At 33.6% G+C, this 24590-nt stretch overlaps 1 protein-coding gene across 1 annotated transcript in view; it reads right to left on the reverse strand.

Moving 5' to 3' along the window:
- The window catches only part of CCDC73 (coiled-coil domain containing 73), a 107008-nt gene that overhangs the window by 56400 nt on the left and 26018 nt on the right, over positions 1 to 24590 (reverse strand). Inside the window, exons 4-7 of the mRNA XM_082843997.1 lie at positions 22164 to 22235; positions 20486 to 20521; positions 19251 to 19325; positions 5638 to 5676 (exon numbers count right to left, since the gene is read on the reverse strand). Of these exons, the coding sequence (XP_082700123.1) occupies positions 5638 to 5676; positions 19251 to 19325; positions 20486 to 20521; positions 22164 to 22235 (222 nt within the window). The remainder of the gene's footprint in view (positions 1 to 5637; positions 5677 to 19250; positions 19326 to 20485; positions 20522 to 22163; positions 22236 to 24590) is intronic.

Below are 24590 nucleotides of genomic sequence, written 5' to 3' on the forward strand. Positions count from 1 at the left end.
ACATACATATATATATACACACATATTTATTAAACATACATAACAATTTATTGTTTTTAATAACTGTTGTTATTAACATAAGTATGTCATGAAAAAGTACTCTCTGAGTACACCTTAGAGAGGAAATGTTAGTTAGGTTCTAAATCTAGGTAAAGTTAAAGCATTTTTTTTTTCCTGTAACAAAATAGTCACGTAAGGTTGTATTTTCCTTGTTACTAATTTCTTTTTCAAAATCAATTGGTTGTTTTATTTACCGAAAAGTTGATTAGTCCAGTACAGCACTAAGCAAAGTGAGGAGAATATTATTAAAGCAATACTCCTGATAATTTAGGAAACAATTTTTTTTCTCTAAATGCTGGCATAATGTACATTATCAAAACTCAGATAAATTTTCTGAGATTAATATTAATGAATATAGCACCTTCTCACTGCATTAAAAACTGGAACAATGAGAATATCTATCAGTGATAGGGAGACAATATAGTATAGCAGAAAGTTTACTTAAGCTAGGGGACACAGTTGGTAAAAATTAGACCCTATATATAATATAATATGGGCCTTCACTGCTTTCAGCTAAAGGAGCTTGTTTTACCATACTTAGAAAAATGACTTAAAATTTTTAGAAGAAATATTATGTTAACAGAATCAATAACACTCTTCGAAAGTTTTTATTCTGGCATTAGCAGAATCATTGATTTCACAACTTTCATTCATTTCTGCCACACACTTCAGTTTCTACTGAGAGAGGATAAACAAAGAACAGTGTAGCCCATCAATAGGCACTCAGTAATTACTTTCTGAATGAACTGTTGTCTCATAGAGTTCTGACAGTGGCAATTTGTTACATTTGCCTGGACAGCATCTATTTCCCTTACCCAAAAGTAACACATTTTCAAGTATTTCCTTGAAATACTTCTTCATTGCAATCTAGTAGACCAAATTCAGGGGTCCTATTCTCCCCTAGTCAAGTATAGGGCATATTACTCCAAATAAACCAATTGATTTCTACATTCCTGGAATTTGAATCTTGAGCAAAAAAGACTATAAAGCTAAAGAAGTTCAGTGGTGATCCTATCCAGACTGATATGAGATCTCCTCCGTCCTGGGTTCCTACATCCTGCTTCTCAAACCCCGGAATTAACCTAGTCCCTGTTCATTTTCAAAACCATTCTTGACTCTCTGATTGATTGCAAGTGTCTCCACTAAATTTCCTTTTGCATAAGTTAACCAGAGCCATTTTGTACTGCTTAACACCAAAGTACAGGCAGTATAGTAGAGTGGTCAAAAGCTATTCTGCCTATGTTTAAATCTTGCCTCTGTAATTTAGTTGCTGTGTGACCTCAGGAAAATTATCTACCCTGTCTTTAAAATAGAGATTATACCAGTATCTCCCTCCTAGGGTTGTTGTGAAGATAAGACAAATTAATGCCTACAGAGCAGTAAGAACAGAGCCTATCACATACCAAGTACAATATAATGTTTTGTTATTACTGTTCCTTAAATGATAAAAGTGCCTTCAATAGCCTAATTTTTATTTGGACTAAGAATAGCCCTCTCTAATATTAATAAGGAACACACATCATAATTTAAGTTGTACCTAACTATATTAACTTGGCAAATCTGGTGAAAATCTTAACTTTTTCAAAGATTTTTTTAAACAATTTTAAGCAAAGTGGTAAGTACACTGGCAATGGTTATGAAAGATGAGTTAAATTTTTCTCATGCACCTCTATGGGCTTTTCAAATTCACTACTTAGTCATTTGAATTAAGCATGCAGCAGTTATAAATTCAAACAAGTTGACAAGTGCACTTACCCCTGAGATCTTATGCTTACCTGGGTAGTCACTATTATCAATAACTAAACAATGAACAATAATGACCCATATTCTGTTCCTCTCAAATACCACTTAATTCTCTAGAGAATTATACTCCTTTCAGGACATGTGTAGAAACCCAATACAATTTCACTAAAAATTGGTCTAAAGACATTTTTTTCAATTCAATGAATTCTTTCAGTTTTTCAAGTCAAATCAATTTTTAGATAGCCTTTATGAGAATACCATCTACTACATATTAATACACATTAATACTGTTAATGTCTGCAAAGGTTAACTAATCCTGGTAAGTAAAAATGCAGCAAAGATCAAAGTGAGTTCATAGGTGTTCTCTACATACATAGAGCTCTGTACACATTAGATTAGTTTGTAACATACTCTATCCAAACATCCTTTGCTTGAAGCCAAAGTTGAATTAAAATGCAGTTTCATTTGTTTGCATGATACAATTCTGATTTTCAAAGACATTAGTCTATACAATGGCCATGATAAATGCTATAAAGACGTTTAAATCACAATGGGTACCTACAGCTCATTAGCTCATACAGGCCTATATGCGGCTGTTCACATATAAACCTACTTGGCTGCCCTGATTTAGTTTTGATAATGAGATGAAGAGGGCAGCTTGCCACTAACTGCATGACTGTCAGCAAATAGTTTAAATTCTTTGGGAAGCAACAACAAAAAGCAGATTGGTAACACCTGCCTGAGAAAGCTAAGAACATTATAAAGAATAATACAACTAAATTGATGGTGTTATTATAACTTTAACATTACATACTATAGCATAATAAAGATTATTTTATTGCAATGACTAAGAAATGGCTAAGTATGTAGTGTTTTTGTTCTTTTTACCTCTCCGAATTGGGTCAAGTTATTTTCTCTTTCATACACTTTTACTACTAAATGCAAAGACTGTCAACAAGAAAATAATATCAGGATTGCCTGCTTTCCAAATACATACGTACCTCATTTTAAACAATTTTAATCTTTGAAAATCAAGATTAGAGAAAGACAGCACATGCATAATTACAAGTGTGTGTGGTCTAAAAGTTTATTTAAAAGCCTCTTAAGGCATTTAAAATAAGAATAATTTAAAAATAACATTTACACCCAACTTTTCAGAACTATACTTACTAATAAAAGCCATAGCTGCTCATTTCCCTCATTTCTTATTTCCTTATAGAGACTGATTTGAAAACTTCTGGAGATAAAATTAATTTCCCTTAAAACAATTAGCTTGTTATAAGTAAATTGTAGAGAAAAAGATTCAAAACCCCAAAACAAACTTCATATATTCCTCATTTCTATTTTTGCAACTTACCTTTTAATTTCTTCAATATAAACCCAAAATAAATCAATGGATTATAAAACTCACTTTTTAAAAACCCATGGCATCTTTCTTAGGATATTGATACTTTCACCTTTTTAGTCACAACATTATGTATATACTACTTAAAAAAACCAAAGTTACATATTTTATGTGTACAGATGTATATAATTATTATAATCATGAAGATTACTTCCAGACAAGTCTTCAGTCTAAAAATATTCTACTCTGAAAGAAAATATGTGGTAATTCCAAATCTCATCAAAACCTTCAATACTGAAAAATTGTTTTAATTTAATAAAGACAAAATAAATTATTCTTATAAGTCTTTTCTTTAAAGGAAAGTGATATACAAAAAAGAAACTACAACTAAGAGATGGTTGGATAAATTTTTATTTTGTTCGTTAAGCTCTATTGGCAACTCAGTTACACAACATAGTCACCTATACAGTAATTATGGGAACAAAGCAGGAAAGATTTTCATCAATGACCAAATCAATTAATTTGACGTTCTATAGTTTATTTTTATCATATTTAGTTGCATTTGTTTTATTGGTAATGATCAATGTGATCATTTGTTCAAGAGAAAATTTGGGTACTTTTAGAGCTAGATGAATCTTTCCATTCATAATTGTGTTAAATTATCTAGAGACATACCACCTCTACATGAAAATCACTTTATTGAATTCCCACAAGACAGAAATTTACTAGTAGTTAAGAGCTTGCCTATAGGAAATCATGAACTTGTTTAAATACTTAATACTATTAATACTTAATAGTATTAATATTTAATAATTAAATACTTAATACTATTTTTAAAATTATTTCTTTTGGGACACTTATCAATTGCTCCCCAAAGTCCTGCCTTGGCACAAGTGACCATCTTGTTTCATGTCTTGCACATAGTCAAATAATATCAATATAAAAGGATAATGTGCTGATTTGAATAAAATTAACTGGATTACTGAATACTGTTTAGTACTTTGAATAAAGAAAAGGTCACCTGAATTATATAAGAATAATGTAAAAAGAATAATGTAAGAATGTTTAGAAAAAGGTTTATTTTTAACTTTTAAATCCATCATCTAAAATATACATAATATTCTGCCAAAATTGGCATGTATATCTATCAATATATAAAATTATTTTAATATAAAGTGATTTATTTAATGCTTTGAACTGTCAGAAAAAATACAACTATAATTCAAATTTTAGTAGGTGCTTAAGAGTCTTAAATTCACATTAACAAAATGTTCAGAAGTGACCAAAAACTATCAAAAGTATACTGCATGTTTCCATGTTTTTTTAAGATTATAAGTATCTGTTTGATGAAATTTTAAAGTGGAATAAAATAAAACACATTTTATGTTGCCTTTGATCTTTAACTTGTAGCCTTATCTCCCAGGTCAGAGGGTACATTATTCAATTTCACTATATTTTGTGTAAAACCACTGTAGCGTTGAAGATGACTTTCAGTACAAATGTCATGATACTTAAAGCTAAACCAGAATCTAGTTTTTCAGCTCCTTAATTAAGATCATAGTTTAAAATAGTCTGACAGTATTATCTGTAGTCTTTCCAGTTGAACAGTGACAGAATTTTCACATCTTTTATTCAATCAAGCTTAGCAATCTTTCTATGGCTCTTTTATTTTCTAACACACCAAAACATTTCAAGAAGCAAAATACGTACTTTATATTTTTGTATTTAACGTCATAAGGAATGATCTCTCATTTCTTACTTCTCATAGATATAATACATAAACCTTACCCAAAAATTATTTTTACTTGCCTTACAGTCTGCTCCAAAGAAGGAAGAACGAAATAGCATAAACCCACCCAAGAAGCCCTCTGAAGATATAAGTGGATATGGGAGAATTTTGCTCAATCAAAAATACAGAGAAAAAAATTCTTCTGAATCCAACAGGGATAGAAAGATAGAATATCAAAGTAAATATTTCATAAAATGTTATGCTGTAAAAATGTAAATATTAATTTTAATATACTGCAGAAGAGGAATGCACAACAAATTAACACTTGTTGAATGATAAGGGATGAGTACCATATCCCAAGTGTAGTATTCAAATGCTACTTCATATTATTTCAAATTTTCAGGCTAAAAGTAATAACTATGTGTTTACACAAATACCTAGAAAAGATATCATTAAAGTAAGGGGTTTCAGAATTCTGTTGTTTTCACTTCTTTGTTGTTCAATTTTCATATAAGACCTCTACCAATAATTTGGGAACTGTGTTAAATTTATTTTATAACATGTAAACACTATCTGGAAATAAATTTGTGAAATAAATTCATTTAAGCTATATCTGAAATTGTAATTCAGTCCTTTAAAGGGGATATTAATATCCAGTTTCAACATTTTTTTTACAATAAATGTCACATTAATATTGACAAAAATACTGTGCACATTATGCACTAATCTGGGGTGGGTGTATATTTTGAAATTTCCTTACCATTTCACTCACTTTCTTCTGTAAAGAATATTTAGAAACCTTGAAAACAATAAGGGGAAAAAAAATCTCATGAAAACTTTTTAGTTATTTGTTATAAATTCCTTCTGATATTAAAATTGTATGTTATATAATGTGACGTGTATCTTATATGCAATTTTTTCCAGTGACACTTTTTCAAAATGTTACTTACCATAACTTTATTCTCTATAACAAAAACAATACATTTATTTATTTATTCAACACATATTTATGGAGCACCTACTATATGCCAGCCATTTTCCTAGGATCCTGGGATACAACAATGAACAAAGTCCCTGCCCGTAACAAGCTTTCTGTCTAGTGGGGGTGGTGGTAGACAGACAATTAAATATAAGTAAAAAGTACAGAAGTTACAGAGTGACAACTACTATGAAGAAAAATAAAGCAAGAAGGACAGCAAGAAAACTCTAGGAGAGTCTGCTACTTAATATTAGCTCTTCATTGAAAAAATTTTGATAAAATAGATAAGCATAGGGGAAAAACATTGTCTTAAACCATCTCACAAGCCAGAAATAACAATCATTAATACCGTGGTACTTCCAGATATTTTTCTATGTATTTATACTTTAAAAGAGAGTCAGTAGGGTGTAGAATAATAATATATGTACTATTTTGTAACCTATTTTTACTTAATATATAGCAAACACTTTTATATTACAAATTAATCTACAACACAAGTTTTTAATGGCTACACAGTATTCCACTGTTTAACTTTATACCACAGTTTATCAAATCACTCTCATTTTTGTAGATTTACCGAGTTTTCAGTTCTATGAAAGAATTCTGAAATAAACATGCTGTTACCAAGAAAACTCTGCAGTTATTCATTTTAGCAGAATAAATTCCAAGAAGCAGGACTCCTAAGATTTGTTCATTTTTATAGACTTAACAATTGTTATTACACACATAGTCCTCCAGAATGGTGGACCAAGTTAAACTCCAACTAGCCATGTATGAGTGCTTATTTACTTAAACTCACCTAATATTTGCTAAAATTGAAGCAAAAGTTCTTAAAATTACTTCACGTTTCCTGTGAAATAAATTTTTAGCATACTGCCTTGAACTAATAATTTTATTTCATTTTGGTGGAATGAGTTATATGTGATTCATTTCTTCAACAAATATTGAATGCTACTATAAGTAAAGCACTAATGTAGACATTGGGGGTATAGTATTGGACCAAAAAATCCTGTCCAGCTTAAATTCTGGGGAATGTAGATAATTAGCAATATAAATAAGTTAAAATATATAGTTCTATTAGATATTGATAAGTGCTAAGGAAAAATAATAAATCAGGGAAGGGGATTACACAGGATGGCCAGGAAAGTCCTTTCTGAGAGGGCAACTTTTGAGTAAAGACTCAACAGAAAGTAAGGAAGAGTATTCCAGCAAGTGCAAAGCCCCTAAGGTGGGCAAATGTCTTGTGTGTTCAAAGAACAGCAAAGAAGCCAATGTGGCTGGAAGATTTAGTAAGCAAGGGGAAGAACAGCAAAAGATGAGTTCACAGAAGAGTAGGAGAGGAGGTAGGGCCAAATCACTGTAGGTCTGTGGTGCATAATAATGGTTTACTCTGAATGAGACAGGAAGCCACTGAAGAGACCCAAGCACAAATGTGACAGAGCCTGACTTACTCCTTGAAAGGATCACTCTGACTGTTATATTAAAACTGAAGGAGAACAGAAGTGGAAGCAGGAAGAACATTTCATATAACTACTGCAATTGAGATGAAAGAGGATGATGAAAGAGGACTAGGGTGTTAGTAGTAGATGTAGTGAGAAGTGGTCAGATTCTGGATATACTCTGAGGGAAAAGCTGAAAAAAATCTGCAACAGGAAGAAGGGAGTTGTAATTAACAAAAACAGAAAAGACAAATAAGTTAGTTAGCTTTCAGGGCGAGATTTTAGGAACTAAGTTTTGGACATGTCAAGTTTGAGATGTCTTTTAGACATCCAATAGTCAATCCAGGCTGGAGTTGGGGCTGGAGATATACATTTGGAAGCCCTCTGCATGTAGACCCCATTTTAAAGAAATGAGACTAGATGAGATCAGAGTATTTTTAAGGCATACAGACAAAAGCAAAGTAAAAAGGTAGAGGTCATCTAGAAAAATAAGAGGAAAAAAAAAAAGACTGGCCTTGGGACTCAGACTGGAATCATACCTCCAGCTTTCCAGAATCTCCAGCTTGCAAACAACAGATCACGGCACTTCTCTGTCTCCATAATTGTGTGATCGTGTGAGCCAATTCTTCATAATCAATCAATCACCCTCTTTCTTTCTTTCTCTCTCTCTATATACAGGTTCTGTTTCGCTGGTGAACCTTCACTAATACAGCTACCATTAGCCAAAGATAAAACTGATAAACATAGAGCAAATTTACCAAATTCTTTCAGGTCACTGTTCTTCAAACATCAATATCTCTGCATTTTATTCTTTCTGAACCATGATTCACAGCTCTATTTTATCAACACCTCTAGAGCACTTTCCAACTTAAAAAACTACCATGTAGCTGCATTCCTATGTCAAATAAGTCAAATTTGAAAGTAACATAACTAGATTGACATGAAATCTTTTTACAGATGTTCTATATAATGATTATTCATTCTGAAATCACATAAAACTGGTTTATAATACCAGATATAGGCAGCTTTCTAATACTGGAACAAAACTATACTAACACTAATTAGTGTATTAACAACAGAAAGCAATTTGAAAGATAAAGTACAAATGTTTTCCTAGTTATAGCTATCCTTCACTTTTTGGAAAATTTTATGAAAAGTTTACTGTAAAGTACATTTGTTTAGAGCAAATCTATTTTCCCATTAAATTAATGGGATTTATGTTACTTGGGAATAAAGTCCTTTAAGTACTGTGCTAAAAATATTTAACCCCTCACCTTCCTGAACAACTCAGTCCCAAGTTCATTAGGTGGGGAAGAGGTGAAGGGGTAGTGGTGGCAGCATTCCAGAACAGGGTATCAGGCCTGAATGGGGAGTCAAAAGCTGAGTAGGGTGCTTAGTAGGCAGTGCTGAAAAAGGGCAACCCAGGTATCAGAGTTGAAGCAGGGAGAAGAGGGCATCCACATTAGGAAGGAGTAGCAGAATGGAGGCGTGATCACGTACAGGGTAATTTATCAAATAAGTAAATATATTAAGAATAAAGAAAGTCATATTTCTTACTGTAACAAAAAAGAAATATATAAATATGGAAGGGAAATAAATTAAAATTAACCTTATGGTTTTGGATTGGAAATGGAAGTAATGTGAATTCATGGTTTTTGACATATATAGATTGATAGAGAAACAAACATAATTATAAATGTGCGTTTATATATTTGTGTGTATATAAATACATACATAGATTCCCTAGCTCTGTCTACTAAGAAGGTCTGAGACCAGTGACACCCCAATAGCAGTGAATGTAACAATGCCCAGATCTGGGTGTCTACATTCCATTTTCCACTAAAAGGAACCAGGGCAATGTGGAGAAATGCTGTATTCCAGGGCAAGGTTACGTAAACTACAAGGTGATCCTGGAACATTTTGTTTTTACCTGAGAGCAGGAAAATGCTGAAAGAATGATAAAGTCATGTCCAAAAGACTAAAAAATCATCCTGAATGGACTCCTACTGGCCAAACTAATGATCATGTGAGGATCAAAATAAATAATGATAGTCACAGATTTTTATCCATTGAATAAAATAAGAAACTACGATTCTAAACTGATATAAATAAATGAATATATTAAATGTTTGGAGAGAAACAGAACATTTCTATTCAAAGTACCTGCCTATAAAATACTCTGATTAGAAAGGGGAAAAGAATAACTTTCCAGTGGAGAAACTTGTCAGATACCACCTAAATCAAATGTTCAAAGTGAACATCACCAATAATAAGACAAACTGAAATCATCAGCTATCTGATAGAATTCAATTACAGGAATAAGGCCTTATTTCTGTAATATTCTTGCCCAAAATGCATAAACTATCTCTATTCATGAGGAAATATCCAAACAGAAACTGAGGGAGATTGGCACAACACTGTAAATCAACTATTTTTCAATTAAAAAAAAAAACAAAACAGAAATTGAGGGACATTCTACAAAATAACTAGACTGTGATCTTCAAGAGTTTCAAAGGCATTAAAATCATACAAAGACTGGGGAACTGTTCCAGACTGAAAGAGATCAAAGAGACATGACAACTAAATGCAACATAAGATTCTAAACTGGATCCTTTTGCTAGGACAACTGGTGAAACCTGAATGGGGCATGAGAATTAATTTACAATTATATATCAGTGTTAACTTCCTGATTTTATGGTTGTGTTATGGTTTTGTAGGACAATGTCCTTGATCATAGGAGAGATATTACAGTATTTGGGGTGACAGGGCATCAGATTGGCATATTACTTTTACTTTATTTTTTAAAAAATATTTATTTATTTATTTGTTTATTTGGCTGTGTTGGGTCTTAGTTGTGGCATGTGGGATATTCACTGCAACATGTGGGATCTTTTAGTTGCAGCATGTGCAGTCTTAGTTGCTGCATGTGGGATCTAGTTCCCTGACGAGGGATCAAACCCGGGCCTCCTACGTTGGGAGCACAGAGTGTTAGCCACTGGACCACCAGGGAAGTACCTGGCGTATTACTTTTAAATCATCCAGGAAAATAGTTCTCTGTAATGTATTTCTAACATCTCTGTAAGTTTATGATTCTCCAAACTACAAAATTTCCAAATATCTAAGAATTCCTTGTGGATAAATGCGCACAGTCAAAGCTCTAGGGATTTAGTTCCCTTTTATCACTGTGGTTAGGTAAGGCCTAATAAGATAAAGATTCAATAGTAGAAATAACACATTATGTATTAAATATGCCTTCAGTTCTGTCAGAGGAATTAATGTCTTAATTTATAAATTCAGTAAGCTTAAAATGAAGTGAAGTAGGGGCTTCCCTGGTGGCGCAGTGGTTGAGAGTCCGCCTGCCGATGCAGGGGACACGGCTTCGTGCCCCGGTCCGGGAAGATCCCACATGCCCGTGGGCCACGGTCGCTGAGCTTGCGCGTCTGGAGCCTGTGCTCCGCAACGGGAGAGGCCGCAACAGTGAGAGGCCCGCGTACCGCAAAAAAAAAATTAAGTGAAGCAGAGAATATAATACGTTATTGCTTCACAAAATGGTCTTGTTTGGGAAATGCTGATGTATTTCAATTTCCTCATTTTACCTAAAGGAAAATTGAGGTTCAAGAAGACAAAGAGTTACCACAGGATCATGTATAATAGTAAGCCTTTAATAGGCCGAAATAATTTATTTAAAATCTACAGGACACTCAGCAAAATTTAACCCTTAGGCATACTGTTTACATAAACAAAGTTTAATTTGTCAGGTAACTAAGATATAAGCAGGTTGCCCTGCTCTAACTAATTCCCTTTATTATTAGTTTTTAATATATATATATTTTTTTTTTTTAAATTTTATTTATTTATTATTTTTGGCTGCGTTGGGTCTTTGCTGCTGCACGCGGGCTTTCTCTAGTTGTGGTGAGCGGGGGCTACTCTTCCTTGTGGTGTGCGGGCTTCTCATTGTGGTGGCTTCTCTTGTTGCAGAGCACGGGCTCTAGGCGTGCGAGCTTCAGTAGCTGTGGCTTGCAGGCTCTACAGCGCAAGCTCAGTAGTTGTGACGCACGGGCTTAGTTGCTCCACGGCATGTGGGATCTTCCCGGACCAGGGCACAAACCCGTGTCCCCTGCACTGGCAGGCAGATTCTTAACCACTGTGCCACCAGGGAAGCCCTAACTAATCCCTTTAAAATCAAGTAACAAGGTACCATTTTAAATAGAAGTTAAACACATTCAAAGAATCCATTAAAGGAAAAATAATTCAGCTTTTGGTGTGTTGTGGTTTTGTGTCTGTTTGTTTCATTTTAGAATTCAGTAGGTAGAGTGGCTTGGCTATGAGCTTTTCAAGAAAAGGCATTATCTGATTTCTTATTCCTGCACATGGTAGGCACAACCTCATGAAAGGAAAAAAGTAGCAACCTAAGTAAAGGAGGGAGGGAGGTTGCTACATGATGGTTAAGAGGCTGTGAACTTTCTTTGCCTAATGGATTTATATCAGATCCATAATTAAAGAGGAAGTTTTTTTCTTTAACTTGGAGGGGAAACACCAGAAGTATCTTCATTGTTCTACACTGTTCATATATCATGTTCATCCAGCCATAAAGTAACATATACATCACCTGTACTATGTCACGGGCTGAACAAGGCAAAACAAATCCTTACAGCTCTTGCACAGAAGGTCAGCCATATGAAGAAATTTCTTTTGATTTGAAAATACTCATTACATTATCCAGATAATTAAACATGCATGAGTGGTATCAAATGAAATAATTTAAGAAAAAGTGCTAAAATAACAAAGCACTTATAACAAAATTGGCATATTTCTTTATTGACAACATTTTAGTAGAAAAGAAAGTAACACTTTTTCAAGATTTATTCGGAAATAAGAGGTAAGTTATGCCTAGTTCAAGATACTGTAAGAAAACACATTAGAGTCTTCTATAATAGCTATAATGGTAATTTCGGTATACTCAATTATAAGAACAACTTTTTAATTTAAATAATAAAAAAAATGTTTACCTACTGGGGTCATTTTAAACTGGATATCTGAGGTATGATAAGAATCACTAAACTGTATAACTACATAAACTTTAAATAGTAGCCTTAAACCCCTATTTCTTTTCCATCAACTTTAAAGAATATTTCTGGATATCACCATGAACTTCATCTCACTGCACCTTTACTTTTTCATCAACAAGGTTAGTAACATTTAAGTTTTGTTCTGTAACCATAATTAAGTCTCCCATGCTTTGCTTATAGGTTAATTCTAAAAACTGGAAGTCAACAGTGTTTATGTTATTACAGTCAATATAGATATTGTTTAATGCAAAGCCCAACAGGGTGTTAATACCACATTTCCTTCGTATAGGTCCAATGTGCTACATGAAGGATGATTTTACTAGGGTCAGGACCTAAATATCGTCTCTTGTTTTAACCCATCAGTTGCTCAAAACCATCCCAAATTTTAATTTACTTTATGCCTTAGTTATACGGTAATCTGTTTTCTCTGGAGTTTCTAATCACTTACTGCTTTGTTGCTGCTGTTGTTGAAGAAACAAGATATAAGGATTCTTTACTATATCACTAATATCTTCCAGCCTCTAATTCATCCAAATTGAGGCATGGAATCCATGCCCTTCTTTTTATTAAAAACATTCTTCTTGGAACTCATTGACATTTTGCTGTACTTAATTTTTATTCACTTTGTTACATCAAAGTAACAAATGAAATCCAAAATAAAAATTGCTTAATATCTCAAATGAGGAGAATCTAAATAGTGTTAAGACAACTGAATAACAACCTGAAAAAATATAGACTTAGATCAATATCTCATACTGTTACAAAGATAAACTTCAAATGATTGAAGATCTAATGTAAAATTTGAGTACTTAGATGTAATAAAAGAAAACATTGGCAAATCCTTTTTATAACTTTGTAGTTGTGAATGCCTTTCTAACCATGACAAACTCCAAAAGCCGTAAAAGAAAAATAAATAATTTATAGCAAATGTTAAACAAAAAGCCAAACAAACAAAATCAAAATACAAATGACAAACTGAAGAAACAATCTGAAGCCCAGAACACAAACAAAAAGGGCTTATTTCAGAGAAATATAAAGAATTCATGGGAGTGACATCAGAAAGATGGTAGACCAGGAGGTCCCAGCCTTCCCACACCCCCACATGATTTAACAAGTACCTAAAAATGAAAATAGTTCTGGAAGAGCTCTGGAGTACTATTAAGAAGCTGCAGCAACCCAGTAGAGCACAAAAAAACAAGGATGTCTGAATAGAAAAGTATAGGAAGCATTTCACCTGTGTCATTCAATCGTCTAGGTTCATACAGCTTGGCACCAAAAGAAATGCCCTCAGCAACAACTCCCCCCAAATAGGAGAAAAGGAGAGCAGGAAGACACCAGCAGCCTTCACCACCAAGGACCTCAACAGCCCTCATCACTACCATGGACACCAGCAGCTTTCACCTCCAAGGACACTGACAGTCTTTGCTAATGTCTACACCTACCTGAGCTGATGGAGCTGCCTGGAGCCCAGGCTACTGTGCCCTTTCTTGGAACCAGAAGCATCACTGCTCCCCAACCAAGCCAGAGCTGCTAGACCCAGCACTACACCTGACACCACCACATATGCCACCCAGCCAGCATCCTCACATCCACCAGTAGGTCAAGGTTTATACCCACCAGAGCTAGTCCAAAAACTCTGAAAGAGGTCACTGCTCCTTCAATGCACAAACACCAACAAACGGCTACAAGGAACACAAAAAAATCAAGGAAACATGACACCATCAAAGGAATACTACAAATTTCCAGTAACTGTCCCCAAAGAACTGGAGATCTATGAACTACCTGACAAAGAATTCAAAATAACTGTTTTAAAGAAGCTCAGCAAACTACAAGACAACACAGATAGATAACTCAAAAAAATCAGGAAAATATTACATGAATAAAATGAGAAGTTCAATAAAGAGATAGAAGTCATAAGGAAAGAACCAAAAAAATTCTAGAGCTGAAGAACACAATGAATGAAATGAAAAATGTAATAGCTTCAACAGCACACTCAGTGGAACAAAAGAAATAAACCAGTGAACTCAAAGACAGATCATTTTAAATTATCCAGTGAAAAGAAAAAAGAATGAAAGAGGGTGAAGAAAGGCCATATGATTTATGGACCAACATCAAAAGATAAAGGGAGAAGAATTTTAAAAATCACTATAAAAAACATCAAATAACAAAAGAAGACAAGAGAGGAAGAGATGTACAACACAACTAAAACAGAAAACAATCAACAGAATCACAACAGTGATTCCACACCTATCAATAATTACTTAAATGTAAATGGATTAAACTCTCCAATAAAAAGGCACAGAGTGGCTAAACAAATTTTTTTTAAATCCAGTGATACATCTGTAAGAGACTCACTGTAGATTTAAGGACACATGTAGACTGAAAGTAAAAGGATGAAACAGATATACCAAAGAGTAACCAAAAGAAAGCAGGGGTGGCTAAACTTATATCAGATAAAATAGACTTTAAGTCAAAACTGTCTTTAGAGACAAAGAAGGTCATTCTATAATGCCAAAGAGTCAATTCAACAGGAAGATATAATAAGTATATATGTACCCAACATCAGAGCACTTAAATATACAAAGCAAACATCAACAGATCTGAAGAGAGAAACTGACAAAACTACAATGATAGTAGGAGACTCCAGTACCTCACTTTCCATAATGGATAGAATATCCAGACAGAAAATCAATAAAGAAACAGTTGATGTGAACATCATTATAGGTTAAATGGACCTAACAGACATATACAGAACTTTTCACTCAATAGAAGGAGAATACACATTCTTCTCAGGCACACATGGAACATTCTCCAGGACAGATCATATGTCTACCATATGGTGTATCACAGAAAAGTCACCTTCTATGTGACAGGTCATCAAAAAAGTCTTAAATTTGAGAAGATCAAAATCATTCCAAGTATCTTTTCTGATCACAGTGGAATAAAATTAGAAATCATTAACAGTAAGAAAACAGGAAAATTCACAAATACATGGAAACTAAACAACATACTCTTGAACATTTGTTATGTTAAAAAAAAAGGAGAATTTTAAAAGTATCTCAAGACAAAACAAAAACAATAACACAATATATCAATACTTATGGGATGCACCAAAAGCAATACTAACAGGAGATTTCATAATGATAAACGCCTACCTTAAAAAAAAAACCCTTGAATAAACAACTTAACTTTACATCTCAAACAACTAGAAAAAGAAGAACTAGGCCAAAATCAGCAGAAGGAAGAAAATAATAGAGATTGGAACAGAAATAAATCAAATAGCAAATACAAAAACAAATGAAAAAAAACAACGAAATTAAGAGTTGGTTTTTTGGAAGAATAAGCAAAATTGACAAACTGTTAGCTAGACTAAGAAAATGACAGAAGAATCAAATAAACAAAATTAGAAATGAAAAGGAGACATTACAATGGATGCCTCAGAAATAAAAAGGATCATAAGAGACTATTATGAACAATTACATGCCAACAAATTCTCCCGTTAAAAGAAACAGAGGGCTTCCCTGGTGGCGTAGTGGTTGAGAGTCCGTCTGCCGATGCAGGGGACATGGGTTCATGCCCCAGTCCGGGAAGATCCCACATGCCCGTGGGCCATGGTCACTGAGCCTGCACGTCCGGAGCCTGTGCTCCACAACGGGAGAGGCCACAAGTGAGAGGCCCGCGTACCGCAAAAAAAAAAAGAAATGGATAAATTCCTAGAAACATACAACCTACCAAAACTGAAGATTGATGAACTAGAAAAACTGAACACACCAATAGCAAATGAGGATATTGAATCAGTAATTTAAAACCTCCCAACAAAGAAAAGCCCAGGACTAGATGGCTTCATGGAAGAACTCTACCAAACATTTGAAGAAGATTTCATACAAATCCTTCTTAAATTCTCCCAAAACACGGAACAGGGAACATTTCCAAACTCATTTTATGAGACCATCATCATTCTGTCGACAAAACCAGACAAAGACACTACAAGAAAAGAAAACTACAGGCCAGTATCTATGATGAACATAGATGCAAAAATCTTCAATAAAATTCTAGCAAACAAAATTCGAAAGCATATTGAAAGGATCATACACCATTACCAAGTGAGATTTAATCCCTGGGTTAAAAGGATGGTCCAACATATGCAAATAAATCAATGTGATACACCACACTAATAGAATGAAAGAAAAAAAACCACATGTTCATCTCAATAGATGTAGAAAAAGCATTTGACAAAATTCAACATCCATTCATGATAAAAACTCTCAACAAAATAGGTATATAAGAAATTTACCTCAGCACAATAAAGGCCATTTATAAAAAACCCACAGTGATCATCATAATCAAACCAGTATAAGGCAAGAGTGCCTATTCTCACTTCTATTCAACAGAATACTGGAAGTCCTAGCCAGAGCAATGAGAAAAGAAAAAGAAATAAAAGGCATCCAAATCACAAAGGAATAAGTAAGATTATCTCTATTTGAAGGAAACATAATCATACATATAGAAAACCTTAAAGACAACAAAAAAACTGTTAGAACTAATAAATGAATTCAGTAAAATTGAGGATACAAAATCAGCATACAAAAATCAGCCACATTTCTATACACAAACAACAAACTATTTGAAAAGAAAATTAAGAAAATAATCACAATAGCAACAAAATGAATAAAATATTTAGGAACAAATTTAAGCAGAGCGGTTAAGGTCTGTACACTGAATATTATAAAACATTGATAAAAGAAATTTAAAAGGCACAGATAAATGTAAAGGCATACTGTGTTCATGGATGGAAAATTAAATACTGTTTAAATGTCTGTATTACCCAAAGTGATCTACAGATTCAGTGCAATCCCTATCAAAATCACAATGCCAGTCTCTACAGAAATAGAAGAAACAATCCTAAAATTTATATAGAATCATGAAAGACCCTGAATGGCCAAAGCAATCTGAGCAAAATGAACAAAACTGAAGACATTATACTTCCTGATTCCAAAATATATTTCAAAGCTACAGCAATCAAAGCAGCATGGTACTGACAAGAAACAAAACGAAAGCAAAACCAAAACCAACATGAGACATATCGACCAATGGAACAGAATAGAGAGCCCAGAAATAAATCCACATATCTGTAGCCAAATGATCTTCGACAAGGACACCAAGAACACATAATGGAGAAAGGATAGTGTTCAATAAATGGTGTTGGAAAAACTGGATATCCACATGCAGAACAATGAAACTGGACCCTTACCTCATGCAATATACAAAATTTCATACCATAAACAAAAATCAACTCAAAATGGATTAAAGACTTAAACATAAGGCTTCCCTGGTGGCGCAGTGGTTGAGAGTCCACCTGCCGATGCAGGGGACACGGGTTCGTGCCCCAGTCCGGGAAGATCCCACATGCCGTGGAGCGGCTGGGCCCGTGAGCCATGGCTGCTGAGCCTGTGCGTCCGGAGCCTGTGCTCTGCAACAGGAGAGGCTACAACAGTGAGAGGCCCGCATACCACCAAAAAAAAAAAAAAAAAAAAAAGACTTAAACGTAACTCCTGAAACCATAAAACTACTAGAAGGAAATTTAGGAAAAGAGCTTCTCAACATTAGGCAATGATTTTTTAGACATGACACCAAAAGCACAGGCAACAAAACCAAAAATAGACAAGTGGGACTGCATGAAACTAAAAAGCTTCTACACAGCAAAGGAAATAAGCAACTGAGTGAAAAGGCAACCTATGTAATGGGAGAAACATTTGCAAACCATGTATCTGAGTAGGAGGTTAATATCCAAAATGTAGCAGGAAGTCATACACACTCAATAGCAGAAAACCCCAAATAACCCAATTAAAAAATGAGCTGAGGACCTAAACAGACATTTCTCAAAGAAAGACATACAAATGATGAACAGGTATACGAAAACATGCTCAACATCACTAATAATCAGGGAAATGCAAATCAACCTCACAATGAGATTACCTCACACCTATCAGAATGGCTGTGATCAAAAAGACAAGAGATAAGAAGTGCTAGTAAAGATGTGGAGAAAAGGAATCCTTGTACTACTGTAATCAGACTAAAGGAAGAAAGCTTTTCAACTGCTTAAATAAATCCACACTACAGTGTGAAATCTGATTCAGGTAGTAACCATCAAGATCCTTCCACTGTAAAAAAATTACTTTGCTCTTTGTAATTAATATTATCTATAGGGTGATACTCTGAAATCACGTGAATATCTTTTCCCCCAACAATCTCTATTTTACTTTTTATCTCTTTTTATTGTTTGTCTTCCCCATTAGAATGTAAACTCCACAAGGGCAGAGGTTTTTGACCCTTTTACTCACAGCTGTATTCCCAGTGCTTAGAGCAGGGTTTGGCACATAGTAGACCTTCATAAATATGTATTGAATGATTCATCATCTGTTGTATACCTCTGTATTCTGTTGTATACCTCATACCTCTGTATGAGACTGAATGATTTAAAGGCAAAGTGATGTTTCCTTCATCTTTGTAGAAAATAAGAAGAACTTAACAAATAATAATAACAATAAATGCTATTTTATGTTAATTTTTAAGGACCATAGATAAATCAGTTATAATATATAGGCCTAACTTGCTTTTGTCATCTATAAAGTGCTAAAAATAACATATATCTCATTATATTACTGTGAGGAATAATGAAAGTTATGTTAATATTTCCTTTTAAAATAAAAGATAAAGCAAAAATCCTACTAATTTGAAATCCAAGGCTCTCAGGAAAAAGTACTAAATTATATATGATATATGAATTTTTTTCAGCTTCACTTTGCTGCACTACATGTTTACAGCATTTTACTCATACAATGCTAAAATACCAAATTACTTTTCAAGCAATACTAAGTTACTTTACCTGTAATGCCTTTAATGTTTCCTTCAATCCTTCTATTTCTTTTTCTTTTATTTCTGTAGCAAGTTGATATTTTCCCTTAAAGTAAAAAACTATATTTCAGTACTTTCCAATGTAAGTGACATTATTAACAGGGAGAACAAGAGTTCAAGAACCAAAATCTCTACTTGCAACCTAACACTTCACAGAATTTAAACATGTATCTGTACTACAACTTGTATTTCTAATGACTTCAAGATATCATAAAATTACAATAAGGTCTATACAAGGTTACAAATATCATGAAATGGAAAATCTCATTATAACAATAAATCATTTTATCAGTAGAGCATTCCTGAGAACTTATGGATACTATATAATTAAGTATTTAATTAATATGGCTAGAATAAATATATTCTAATCAATAAGACACAAGTACATTTGTTTTATAAATATAAGGATATGAGAAAAATTTTTAAAGAAAGTCTTTTGCTAAAAATAACTCTAAGTTTTAATATTATAAATGACATGTCCTTTGATATAATAAAAACATGTATGAACTATTGAATAGCTAGAGAAAACATTTAATGCCACATGAATTTCTAGCATTGCTCAGAGTTGTATACTCTTTTCCTGTTGGTCTGCATGCAGATGCAAATCATCTTACTGTTTTTTTTTTTTTTTTTTTTTTGGTGGTACGCGGCCTCTCACTGTTGTGGCCTCTCCCGTTGCGGAGCACAGGCTCCGGACGCGCCGGCTCAGCGGCCATGGCTCACAGGCCCAGCTGCTCTGCGGCATGTGGGATCTTCCCGGACCGGGGCATGAACCCGTGTCCCCTGCATTGGCAGGCGGACTCTCAACCACTGCGCCACCAGGGAAGCCCATCTTACTGTTTTTTAAAGAAGGTAATTTCATTGAAAAGGCACTAAAAATATATTATACTTAATAGAAACACTGCAGTATAATGGAAAGAGCATTAATTTAGGGGCTGAAGAAATCTAGGTTCTAGTCCCAGCTTTGCCACTTCAAAATGGGAGCTTCAGCAAGTCATTCATATCTTACTAGGCCTCAGTACTTTCAACTGTAAAATGATAAGAGCTCAAGTAACATGATTCCCTTAGGTCCTTTCTGTTTCTAAAATTTTAAGAAATTAACAGTCTCCATTTGTTCATTACCAATGCTCCTTTCCATTATGGTGAACAACTGATAATTAAATGCATTTAAGCTATGTTTCAAATTATTAAAAAATTAATATATACCTTTTCTTCTTCCAAGGCACACATCTTCATTTGCAACTGATAAAGAATTTTAAAAATTAAAATACAGGTAAGTGAAATGTTACCAGTGATTTACACTGGTCAGTGAGACTACAGAAATGTTTTACATGTCTATATTGTTTGAACTTAGTACAATGTGATTATGCTACTTTTACGCTGAGAAAATAAATAATAAAAGGTATAAAAGGGGGAAAAAAGATAGTCACCAAAGAAAATGAACAATTTAATCTCATGATCAGAGCACCAATCATCCTTGAAAGTTTAGTTTTTCCCTCCAGTTTTTTTTAAATGTTTCAATATTTTGCCATCTACTCATAAACAATAACATATAACATTTTCTGAAGGCATACTTTTATAAAATTGGTATCATTTGTATTTGCACTGACAGTATTTTCTGAAATTTTTTTTAAATGCATGTGTTAGTCTAATAAATAAATAATGACATTTTAAAACAGAAAAACTAGGGTGAACTTGCCAAAGGAAACTAATTAAATATTCCAAGCAACACAAGGATACTAGGCAAAGTTGTCAAGAAATAAAATTTTTCTTTGGAATTTCTCCATCTCATTTTCCATATTCCTCACTTACCTTCAAGAATCCTTTTTTTTAAGAGAAAGAAAAGAAGAAAAGAAATTTAAAAAAAAAGAACCCAATAGCACTTTCTCCTTTACCCTTCAATTACCTGGATATTTCTTCTTGCCCAGAGTCCCTTGTGGTAACAGAGACATAGAACTGCTCTCTCCTAAAGAATACTATGCTGTACATTTGGTTTCTGCTTCCTCACCCTTCAATTAAAACTCTCATAACTTAGGTAAAGCCAATTTCAGACTATAAGGAAGTTTATCATCTGCTTAAACAAATCCACACTACAGTGTAAATTACCAATAACCTTAACCCACTAGTGATTAGGTTATATAGGTTTATTCTTTTTATGCATTTCTCTCTGAACACACACACTTGTATGGAGATAAAAACAAAAAAGGGGGAAGAAAAAAGGAAAAAAAAAAATGGTGATGTTGGCATGGCTATAAGGAAAAGCACTTCCAGAGTACATTTTCCATAGGCACATTTCTTACACTTCTATTTTATAATTAGGAACTGAAGAGAAATGTGAGGTAGTAAAGAAGAGCTATAGAATTCAAAATAACAGAAGGAGTTGTTCTTCATTTCTTTAAAGTATATTTTTTTCAATTCTTCTACTGATCTTTCTTAGTTGTTAGTAGTTGATATTTATGAAGGTGCATGATAATCACATCTCTTCATCCTTTATATCTCCCTACTTGCATTTCAGCTTTTCACCAGTGTTATAATGTTAGCTTGGGTAAAGGAGTAATGTGGAAAAGGTAAGCTCCTAAGATATGCTAATTAAAGACAGAAAAGGGAGAAGGGAAAGAGCAAGAACACACATATCACTAACATATTTTATTTAGGACCAATGAAAACACATCTCCAAGAAAATAGTATTCTTAATTTCTTTCCTTAACTAAATCATTCTACTACATTATTATCAGTTGTGATTCAAAATAATCTTATTTCCTGCTTCCAATAATAACCTTTTTGTCCTCAGTGAGTATGGAGAACAACCTGTCATAATATTCATGAGAAGTGGGAAAAGTGCAATATTTAAAACTGTAATGTTTGTCTATCCTTATGAAATTACCTGCTTTTTAAAAACTGCCATTGCTTCTTTGTGTTGCTTTGTTAATGTTTCCTTTTGATTCTGAAGAGTTTCCTATTTTAAAATCATGAAAAGTTAAAACAGATTCTAGCCACTTTCAGTTTTAAATTTTAATTGGGTTCACAAATTAAAGTTAAACATATTCATTGCACATATTATTTTATGCTCTTAAAATGTAACTTATGACAATTTTATTATTTTTTTAACTGTCATGGACTCAGCATACAATAATTTTGCTTCCAGTTGCTTCTTCATGATAAAACATATTGCTCTCTAAAATTTTAAACTCTGAATATAGCTTACTTTAAAGTTTTCTTCAAGAAAATATCTTTCACCAAAAGTTATTAAAATTAAGGCTAATATACAAGCAGACTATAGTCTTATTACAGTTTCCAAAAAAACCAATTTTATTATCTAAGCACAAATGTTTACATGGTAACATATGATTCTTTAAATTCACTGAAATAATTTTTTACAAAACCAAAACTACCACAGGGCATTTTTGAAAAAAAATCCATGTATACAATTCCATTTCTTTCCCCCCCACTTTTTTTTGGTACAAGTTGTGTGTCCTGTCCTTTAGATTCAAGATGAATTTTTTCTTCTATCTTTATCAAATAATTCTCATAATTTAAAAACTTAGAGCTAAAACTGGCAACCACTTTCAAATGCTTCTGTTATTTTACTCCATGATTCTACAATTTAAAAAATTTATCTACTGACCTCCTATATGATAGCTTTCTCGTATAACCATAATCCTACATGTCCTCCATCTATTCTTCCAACAGAATTATATAAAAATTGTGGCTTAAATCAACAGTCAGTATTTATACTCTTATAACTGCAATTTTTATTCAATGCTAAGCCATATGGTATATCATGATTACATTTCTTTTTTTTTAATTAATTAATTTATTTATTTTTGGCTGCATTGGGTCTTCGTTGCTGCGTGTGGGCTTTCTCTAGTTGCAGTGAGTGGGGGATACTCTTCCTGGACCCAGGTTTGAACCTGTGTCCCCTGCATTAGCAGGCAGATTCTTAACCACTGCACCACCAGTGAAGTCCCATGATTACATTTCTATATATACAAGTTTTATTTTTCCTGAAGTTAGCAATTACTTTAAAATATTTTAATTCCCATAACTAATTTTGAAAAATAATACTGCCAGTTCCAAGGTCTGTATCAATTGGTTCATATACTCAGAAGCAAAAAATAAAGAATAGAAAAGGCAAAGTGAGAAGATCCCAAGAATGACTTAGGAAATCCCAAACTGCATAGGAAAACAGACATTTTTTTTTTTAATTTTTAAATTTTTGGCCACGCCACGCAGCTTGCAGGATCTTAGTTCCCTGACCAGGGAATGAACCTGGGCCCTGGCAGTGAAAGCACCGAGTCCTAACCACTGGACTGTCAGGGAATTCTCCGGAAACCAGACATTTAGAAAAGCTGTAGATATTGGACAAAATTTTTCAGAGGATATTGCCCAGTTTTCTTATAAAAATATATTAGACTCTACTCCTGCAAACAAGGAAAGAATGAATTTATAGGACACTTCAGGGATAAATCCTTTGAGGAGCAGATTCTGAAGTAAATATGAACTCCAGCTCTCTCCCCGTTTTTTGTGAACAGCTGTAAATCTAGAAATAGATTTAATATGCAACAAAAACTGGAATGGGAAATAGCCCCATTACTAGATCTCCAAATTCAGATCTTCAAAAAGCCTTAGAACAAAAGAAGAATAAACTGGTACCCTTACAGATAAAACAATTTAATACTCCCACTCCTGTCATCAAGCATGAGAGGAGTGAATCTCATGGTAAAGACACCTGTAGATACTTATTATAAGCAGAAAAGACACTGGGGGAAAAAAACATCCTGAACTAGCTAAGAAAATGAAGAGAAGAAATATCAGGTGGGCAAATCAATGTCACTGCTCTGACACACACCCAACTTCCCATTTATTCCTCAAACTTGCAAAGAGCAATTTCTCTAAATATTAAAAGAAACATGGAAATTTTATTCATACCATAAACTCTGGCAACATCACATAACCTTTCCCTCAGGGTCAATGAGCTACTCAAATAGGGTGTATCTCTAATAATCCAAAGATACTCGTCCCGTTTTAGCCCATAACCATTATCCTTGGATTCTCAAGTGAGGAATATTATTTTCTCCTTTATGACGCCACACCCATTAACTTAAGAGATAGGAATCTACTATGCAAATAGAATTGAAAAATTAAGCTCCTGTTTTTTTGGAGGAGTTGTTTTTTTTTTTGTTTGTTTGTTTGTTTTAAGATTCCTCGGGATTCTATTCACAATCAGATCATAGCTTATTTGGATATTGACTTAGGTACCTGTGCATACCATGGAACCAAATTAAAGATCTCCATGAAGTGGACTCTTTGT

Source organism: Leucopleurus acutus (assembly GCF_964270905.1).
Source record: "Leucopleurus acutus genome assembly, chromosome: 8".
NCBI lineage: Eukaryota > Metazoa > Chordata > Mammalia > Artiodactyla > Delphinidae > Leucopleurus > Leucopleurus acutus.